Below are 9,637 nucleotides of genomic sequence, written 5' to 3' on the forward strand. Positions count from 1 at the left end.
ACGAGTGGCAACTGTTCATGGAAAAGTCTGCACAGCATAACCGCCACCTCCTGCATCGAAAAAGCCAAAAGGGCCATCGGCAGCGTGTCGACTCAAAAACCACCAAATGTGTTTTTTCATTGCTTTAACAGGTCCAAACAAATGAGAACATGCATTATACGTTGCCCTAATGGTGAACATAATCCACAGCGTTTGTCTTATAATGACAGATTGTTTATAGATATGGTACTAACATGATTTATTATAATAGCTGGGCTTGGTTTCTGGCTTCAGCAGTTGTCCAAATAAAGCCTGGTAAGGCGTATAGGCCTATTAGCTAACTGTTCAATAAAAGGACTTAGACCATTAGATTCTATTACCCAGTAAAATGCTTTGTGGATCTGCGCGTATAAAACCCATTGGGATTCAAATATTAAACCATTCCTCATTTCCAGCACTGGATGATCCTCTAATGCAGAAATAATGTTAAAAAACAAGCAACTGCATCGAGCATGATTTAGGTCATAATGATGGAATAAAACTTTCGTGTCCGTTGGCTTGAGAAATAATTCTTCATTGACCCCAGATGAGTTTCCTATTGTTTTACAAATCCAATGGGTTGAAGAAAAAAATAATGCATAACTTAAGACAGACATGCGGGTCCTCATCCAAAAAGGACGATTTCCTCCTTACTTCATCCTGACAGCAACCTAACGATAGCACAGACATGCGCTAAGTCAATGTAGCCATTATCAGACTTCAAATCTCACATAACAGTTCCTACAAAGCTGCGTCTTAAATAAACAAATGTCTGCAGCCCAACTGAAACAATATAACAAAACAGTATAAACTGAAGAGAAATGAAAATGGAAAATGCTTTTGATTAACTGTACACACTCTCGCCAAGAAACAAAAGGATGAAGACTGAAATGTGACCAAACTATTTTAATCACGGTGTACGACAAAACAGTCTTAATAAAGTTAACCACAACGTCTTGCATCTGTTTCTTTTTTGCGCCTGTATTTGCTGACTTTACTCACAAAAACCTGAAAAGGTTCAGTACATTTTTCATTCAAAATGCAGTTCCGTGGACTCTACAGAATCCCTCTGCAACGCTGCTGTGCTGTCTACTGTTTCAAATAACAGTTTTTACTAATCCCAGAATCAAGGCAAGTAAGATCAGAAATAAATTCAAGGACCACACTAAAGCTCATTCCTTTTGTGAAAATCTATTTCAGGATAATGATTAAATACAGAGGAATGAAATTACTCTTTAATTAGCAAAGGAAATAGGCCTTACCTGGTGGACTGCATCTGCCTTGTTGTCTCTGGGTCCTCAAACATTTTCACAATGGGCTCCGTCTCGGACTGCAGCTGCTTCAGCTGGGCCACAACCTCAGTCCTCTTCTCCCTTAGAGCTGACACAGAGAAGATGAAGAAAATGATTAGCTACAGCAACACCATAAACCAACATGTACATGGCCTGCAACCCAGAGCACTGAAAACACTATGAAAGTTTACTGCTAAATCAATTCGGAATGGAGTGAGTGCTGTAGTGCAGTACCCCTTTACGATTTCCATCAAGCATCATTAATATCTTCCTTAGCTTTATACACGTGTTATTTCTTGAGAAATGGGAATGAGGAGTGTCTATCCAGCACGCGTCAACACTTACTTTGGGGAATTTCCTTGTCGAGATAAAGGCTTCTGTACACATCCATGGCGAAGTCCACCATGTTTGTGTCACTGAGGAGGTCCAGTTTTCCATGAAGCAGCTCCTGTTCATTGTAGATCTAGGATACAGGGACAACGATAGAAGTGGTGTTTTTGTATAATATTATCATATAACCAGGAGGTTAGTTACAAGAAACCCCCAGACAAGCAGGGGTGAGAGTAACCAGGGCTGGGCGATAGCCTATTTATAAATTATAATGTATCCTCTTTCAATTAAATTATATCGTGTTGAAATTATAAAAAGATATAATACACATTTACGACGTCTGTATTACACATAGTAACTCAAATATCTTAGAGAATGATTATTTTGTACTAAAGTTATGATTAAATAAGAAAATAGTCAGTTTTTACCGTCAAAAATGTCATCAACCCAAGTGGTTATTTCATATAAACTATTTATTTTATTGAATAACCAGAAACATGTTATATTGTGATATATATGGTTAGATATATTAAATCAACTATGTCAAAATAGAGGACTTTGGCTAATAGCCCAGCCCTAGTGAATCCTTCCAAATAGCCTAACGCAAATGAGTAAATGGTTAATTTTTTTATGAGGAACTGTAGCTGTTTCTTAGTTCCACCAGTAATTTATTTTATCTTCACTAAATTGTCCAGTAAGGCCTTTATTTCAACTAGTATGCATTTTTATACATGAACCAAAATGAGCTGCCATCCAAGGTGTGAGGGTGCAGCTATGCAGGAGAACTTTAACAGGTCTTCCTTGTGGTACGACGAGACATGTGCTTGTCACAGATATTAATGAGCTGGGCAAATGCAAAAATTGAGAAAATCAGATTACTTTTTTAATTCAAGGTTTGTTTGTTCTACAAATGAAACTCAAATCCAGTGACTGCACACCATCACTGGTGGCCATGTTGGATTGTTTCTGATAGATTAACAGAATCCTCTCATTGAGCAGATTTTGGTGGATGGTTTAGACAGAATAAGAAAATGTATGAGCAGGCCGCAATATTATTTCCTGTTTGAGAGGGCGAGCAGAGAACCAGAAATCAATCAGGTGCATTCCACAATAAGCAACGTCACCAGTGGGAAGCAGACACTTTTTCATCAAAGGGGCCAATTAATTGGCAGTAAATCCCTCAGCGTACTCACTGGATGGGTGGAGACTAGCATAAACTTACTAAATGTTAACATCAAGTGTTAACATTGTAAAGGTGTTCATAGATGCTTTAGGAAAAATCCCATTCTAATGTTTGCCTGTGCTTTTAGACCATATCAATATAACAACTGACCCAGCCCACGATAGTTAGGTTAGGCAACTATTCTACAGGGAACTTCTTAAAACCTTTAAGTAGATTAGTAGTACTACCCTGAGCCTTCCTCTTGGCACTTATTGTATTCGTATTAGTTTGTTGCACTTATTGTATTCGTATTAGTTTGTTGCACTTATTGTATTCGTAGTAATTTGCTTCTGCACTATACTTTTGCTCCGGTTTATGCTTTTAGATGCTTGTTTAAGAAAGGAGATGCACTTATGACTTCTGGTGACTAGTAGTTCTCTTGAATACTTATGTTGAATACACTTATTGTAAGTCGCGTTGGATAAAAGCGTCTGCTTAATGACTGTAATGTAATGTAGATTAAAAACAATAAATTAAATAATTGTATAAAACTGAAATAGCTAAATTAGAGATTATCAACATGCAAAGCAAAGTGCATTCCCTAGAAATAACCATGTTGCACGATGACTATTACTTAATTGATGCACAGAACACTAATAAGAAAATTATTATTAAAAATAAGAAAATTGACTCGGCGGGAAGTACAGAGCGTCCCAGGCGGTGTGAGTGTGTGAGGAACATGATGTCCATTGTCATGTTTGTGTAGGTCATTCCAGATGTGTTTGTTCACCACCTTATTTGCCTCTATGAAGGTTAACTGTCTGGTAGGCCAACTGCCCAACAGACCTGTAGTATTGCTTATGTAAATTATGTAATCTTTGTTTTGAATGTCTTTGGCCTGTGCCCACAAAACAGTACGAAAACATAAAGTTGCTTGTGCTTTGAGTACTTTGTTGACCAGGTATATTTCTAATTATACTTGAGTAGGTTTGTAAAGTAGACATTTTTACTTTTATTTACATTATTTTATAGGACTTATTGAACTTTAGCGTTACTTGATTAAAGAGTTTCAGTCACTCTAACGTTACCCACCACTGCAGGGCAAACCCATACATAATGGCAACATACTAGCTATAAGGTAACCGGGTATTACAAGAATATTCAATTTAACTTGTGTTAAACATGAAGTCACTGCTAACAAACAAGCGTTATAGGCAGCGTAACCGTTGGAGTCAAATTAAAAACTAGCTAACTGACGTTGTTCTTAGCTTAGCATTCAAGCTAACGCTAAAGGTTAGCTAGGCAACCATAGCGTTACTTTCAGTTAACGTGGTCTGCTGGTCCAAAAAGTCGTTTAGTAACGTTACATATCTTCCAACTGTTGAGCAAAGGTCACAACAGTAACCTAACTATTCGTCCCAATAGGTTATATTATCATTGCACACGACACGTTTTCAGCACCCAAGGGTTAGCTTAGCATAGCCCGTGATAGCCCGGGTATGACTGTTTCATTTCCCAGTATATAAGCTACTGGGCGGCAACTGGGCTGACCTGCAGAGTGCTGGCATATATTGGAGCACCAACAACCGTGTAACGTTACAACCATAGTGTGTTTATAACCATAGTGTGTTTATAACCATAGAGTGTGTAACACAGCTGCTACGAGTTGAGACAATCATCTGAATCTGAGACAACGCGTGGCTGGCTCAACCTCTGTAAAGCTAATCAAAATTAAAGCATGACTTCCGGTACTTTATTTTCAATGTAAGAAATCAGGTGAGGTGATATGGCTGCGTGACATAACTTCTCGTGGTTATTCCGAAATATAAATGTGTCTTTTCGCTGCATGCATCGATTTATTCGCTGAAACGTTGTTCTGTAATTTCCCTTGTACGGTTTTCTTCGACATTTTCCCGTTCCCTTTGTCAAAGGTGACGTGGTTTTTTTTATTTTATTTTGAAGGCCGGAGCTAGACATCCGGCTCCGCTCCGGTTGAATGCGTGTACTTTACACAGCTACAGAAAATGTGACCAACTCCTTTTCGCACACCGCTTTTAAAACTGTTCAAAAGCCGTATATAGCATTTTGAAACAACGAAAAAATGTAACGAATTGTTTATATTTTAATATATTTCATACCTCTTTGACAGACAGGAACTCCAGCAGAGGAAAAACGAGATGACGGTCTAAAAAGTGGGCAATTTTGGTGGTGAGGTCGTATTCCGCCATCTTTGCTCCGGGGAAAGGAAAACGGAAGTGTGTTGCAAATGTGTAAAGAGGGACTGACCAATCAGCGAGATGCTCAACATCCTCAATGAGAAATAGCCTCCTCAGTGTCTGCCTGCCTGCCTGCCTGTCTGTCTATCTATCTAAGATATACTGATACTTTTTAAAAAACTTTTATTTATATGTTTTACTATGCACTCTTCTAACACTGTGCACAGTTATTATTCTATAACTTTCTGGTTTATTTCTTTCCGGACATTTTTTTTGCTTCATGGGTTTCTCCAAAGGACGCACAATTGGGACTTGTAAACTTTCAAAATTCCTATAATTTCCTTGAGGTGTTGATACAATGAAACCTTTCATTTATAAAGATGAATACAAGTGCATGTTATGTTGAATTTGAAAACCAAGGCTTTCCTCCAGACACCGCCAATATTTTTTGTAAAAGCTTGTCTGTGACTGTGAAGGACTTCTTCATAGGACTAAAACCATCTGAGGGCAAATACAGTCATGATGAACCCCATTCTCGGGCCTGCTAAATTTGAAAGAAAACAACCAGATAATTTCCAATCAATTTACTTTTCCACAAAGTTAGAATGTCTTCACTGTGCATCTGAACCATCCTCCTTTCTCCTCCTTTACTTCAGCAGCTGCCTCATAAATGTGTCGACCATTCCACGTCTGACAACAGCCAATATTAGCTACTAAATGGCCCATTACTAACAAGTTTCTCGACCTTGTTTTTACTTGACAACCACACGGCACTGTCTTATATTCCTCACACAATTCTCCCCTTGTTACCACTGGACTCTCTCTCTTCCACTCCCCCGTCTCCCATGCCGCCTGATGGCAGGTAAAAATGAGTCATAAACAGACACCACTCAGCATGGCCAGTTGCTGTTTTATTGGGTGCTTCTGACACAGTCAGCTCTGGTTCAGTGGCAGCTCACTTTAATTGAAAAAAAAAAGAGAGAACCCAGCTTTTTATTCTGCTGAAGCCCCCTTTGTGTCGTCTGCTTCGTTTCAGGAAAGGTTTGTCAGTAATAAAGAGTCACCCATAGAATAATTTGGTCAGTTTGCCAAGTATCACTTAGGAATTGATCTCTATTAGAGCATTCATATTTAATTCTAATAATTAAAAGCTCGGCCAGTTTGGCTCCCGCTAAGTTGGTTTAACGGTCACAATGAAATACTTCTCAGTTAAGCTTATTTACTACAGTTTTACTAGATGTATACATACAATATATATGTATTTCTCTATGATAATGTCTTCTTGCTGTGTGCGTTGTATTATTATTTAACTTGTGCATGCTGGCTCAGTATTTTCTTGAAGTATTCAAAAGATTAATTGTGTTAAAAATCATATTTCTATTTCACTTTTTTGGGTAATTGTGATGTTCGACCTTAAAACCTCTTATTTTCCACCAGGAACCACACTTACAGTACATATTATTAGGAAATTATTATGGTCTGAGAGGGGTCACAAAAATAGGGAGGTTTTGTATTGTTTTTTCCATCTGAGGGCAGGGGAGGGTCTTTACCAGCTATGACAGTATGTGTCTGGTGTTGTTTTCTGCTTTGTGAGTCTGTGTGTGTGTCATCATGATAAAATGTGGTCGTAGAGACACCAAGTGTAGCGGGAACTACCACAGAAGCAGTTTTGAGTACTTTGCCAGATGATTATATTTCTGCTTGTGCATATTTTGTCAATGCGATAGCTTCACAACCGTGTTTGATGGGGTCACGAAGCTTAACAGGTGTGTAGTTGAGATCCCAATGAAGGTTGAGTTTGAAGATGGGCGTGGTCAGAGAAGGGGCGCTATAAGTAAAGGAGTATGAAGTGCAGAACAGGCCATTGGCCCTTCCACTTTATGCGGCTTGCCTGATTTGGCATCGCGGCTGGTGTGATCCTTTAAAAGATCCTTAGTAGTTTATTTTATTATAAGTCCTATAAATCTAAATATTGTTTCAGCCTTCCTTTGCAACTTAGTGGTACAATTTATAATAAGATGTTAAATAAACAAGTTAAGTAAAGTTACTTACCAGCAAGGAGATTGGCAAGGAGATACAGTTTTAAAGTTTTTTATTTTTATTTAACACTGTTATTTTAATATCTAAAATATATACTTAAAATAAATAATTCTGTCGTGTTATTACTCTATAGTAGAGTTCAAAGAAAGCATCAATAGTCCTGGTGACGGCCTTAGTTCTTTACAGTGGTTAATCCTCAATCATGCACTCATAACTTGTGTATGGTCCCTTACCAAGCAGGAAAACCTCTCTGCGTCCTTCCAACATTACTTTAGTGCAAAATTATCATTACCCAATAATTGCTCCTCTGTGTAACATAAACACATGCACTATATCCTCCATTTTCAGTGCAATTTGAGTTGGACTTCATGTGCAGGCCATAATACTTCTTATTACACAATATTGAATTAGGAAACAGCGGGAGGAATCTTCACCGGTCCAGTCAAAACCAATAAGCATTCTCAGATAGGTTGAACACCGCAACCTAAATCCAAAATGAAAAAAAAACGTGTGTTTTAAACACCGATATGAAGGCCAAATTTCTTTGGTTTCTCATGTTCTATCCAGCCAATACTCATATTAAAAAAGGGTGGGAGTATATGAGTTTTGGAAAAACATTTGCAGGGGAATTCTCTTTAATTTCTTCAGATTCTTCAGTTTCTTACGTTCAAATCTAACCCCTGGTAATTTTTTACATTTACTAATAGAAATCTCAGAGATGCAAGAGTGTGCGAGGAGTGCATATTGAAATTTGCAAACCCAACAAACCTAGCCACTGAGCACCAATAAGGCCTGAACTATGTGCAACCCGTGTTTTTAAAAGGTCCAGTGCCAGGTTGCTCATCCATCCCCTTAGAGAAAAGCAAAGCAAAACCCATGAATTGCAGAGATTTGGGAAAATGGTCGCAGGGGTGATTGAAACAAACAATAAAGCAGTTCAGGGGGGGTGGATCAAGGCAATTTCCTGCTGCACACTCAGTAATATCTTGGGTATGAGCTACATTAATCATATGATACTTTCAGACATTGTCTCACGCTGGCCAAACAAATATAGGCTCCTTTTCTCTAACTTCATTAAATAGCTGTGGCCATCACACAGCAGCAGGATCAATATACAAAAGTCTCTGAATTGAGAGAGCGGCCGTGGGCACTTGACTCATGTGGCACAGCAGTTGCAACTTCTAATTCTTCTGATAAATGCCAAGTTTATGCATCACTGGGAACAGAGTCCAGCATCATCAAAGCAGTCAGTACATTTTTAATCTCAGCAAAAGTCCATTATTTTCTCTGGCAAATCACAATTTTTCTTGTGTGTCAAGTGAATTATTACAGGGAACTTTTCAGTTTTTTTAAATGTAATACTGTTTTAGTGGCACTCCTGCAAGCATAGACCTCATCTAACCACTTAAGCAAATAAAAAATAAGGCAACAGTTTGTAGGCATAATAATGAAAGCTAAAGTTGTTGTACTAAACCAATACATTATACTGTAGTTGCCTCAGAGCAAATATGCCTGTTTTTAAGCTAGGACAGGGATTTCAGTGTTTTGTAAACCAATTAAATGCAAATAAAATAATAACTGGTCTGCCACAGGTAGTGATGCCTTCCAAAGGCAAACAACAAAACAACATCCGGGTCCGTCACGTGATGCCATCGGGCCCAATAAGAGTTTTTCCGTTTGACTTATAGTTAGTGGATGCTTTTTATGATGTGAATCAACTTTTAATACAAACACTTGAATATACTGTATATAAATATAAACTGTATATTGTCCTAAATATTTAGGTCCTACAAGTTGGAAAATGCACTAATAGCCAAAACCAGTGTAATTTCCCTTCATGCGTTCATGTGAATGAGCCCCAGAACGGGGTTGGAAGGCGGTGTTAAAGTAAACGCTATAGTGCCCTTGCTCTATGGGCCCATGGATGTGGAAGATCTGGGTATTTTTTAACTAGTTGCCACTGAGCAACGTAATGAACAGATCTCCGTCCCAACGTTGTAGCCAGTTGGCTTTATTCATCCATGCCAGCAAGAGTCTACGACAAACAGTCAATGAATCAGACTGGGTGTAGGGTTAAAGTGTAGGGGCGAGGAAAACTGTCAGTAATGAATAAGGAACTCTGCTCTGCAAGGACAGAGTTGTCCTTGTTTTGGTTGGTGACAGTTAAATGTAACATTTTTGTTTGCCTATGTCATGTTCAGTGCTCGGTTGTACTTAACTACCTTCTCTCATGTTACTTCTGGTTGCAAAAGCCAAGATGGCGACGGCTGAAAACCAAGATGTCGATGGTCAAAATGCCGAACCCGAGGCTTCAAAATGGTAAACCACAAACCAATGGGTGACGTCACTGTGACTACGTTCACTTCTTTAATGTAGTGTATGCTTTACACCCACACACCTGACCTCAATGCCAAAGTTCAGCCTCTTAGTGTGAAAACTGTAGCAGCCAAAGGACAAGGGTTTGTGCACCACCCGAACAACAGACCAACCAACCAACCAACCAACCAGAGACTGGTCCCAGCTGATTATATAAAGTAGAAGATCTAGAAGTTCTCTTCTCCCTACTGGTATCTGGCCAC

The 9,637-nt window shown here is 38.7% G+C and overlaps 1 protein-coding gene across 1 annotated transcript in view; it reads right to left on the reverse strand.

The window, feature by feature from the left end:
- The window catches only part of eif3ea (eukaryotic translation initiation factor 3, subunit E, a), a 28,400-nt gene extending 23,334 nt beyond the window's left edge, over positions 1 to 5,066 (reverse strand). The window contains exons 1-3 of the mRNA XM_054621041.1: positions 4,941 to 5,066; positions 1,656 to 1,773; positions 1,281 to 1,398 (exon numbers count right to left, since the gene is read on the reverse strand). Of these exons, the coding sequence (XP_054477016.1) occupies positions 1,281 to 1,398; positions 1,656 to 1,773; positions 4,941 to 5,030 (326 nt within the window). The 5' untranslated portion in view covers positions 5,031 to 5,066. The remainder of the gene's footprint in view (positions 1 to 1,280; positions 1,399 to 1,655; positions 1,774 to 4,940) is intronic.
- Between the last annotated feature and the right edge of the window lie 4,571 nt (positions 5,067 to 9,637).

Source organism: Anoplopoma fimbria, chromosome 20 (genome assembly GCF_027596085.1).
Source record: "Anoplopoma fimbria isolate UVic2021 breed Golden Eagle Sablefish chromosome 20, Afim_UVic_2022, whole genome shotgun sequence".
Taxonomy (NCBI): domain Eukaryota; kingdom Metazoa; phylum Chordata; class Actinopteri; order Perciformes; family Anoplopomatidae; genus Anoplopoma; species Anoplopoma fimbria.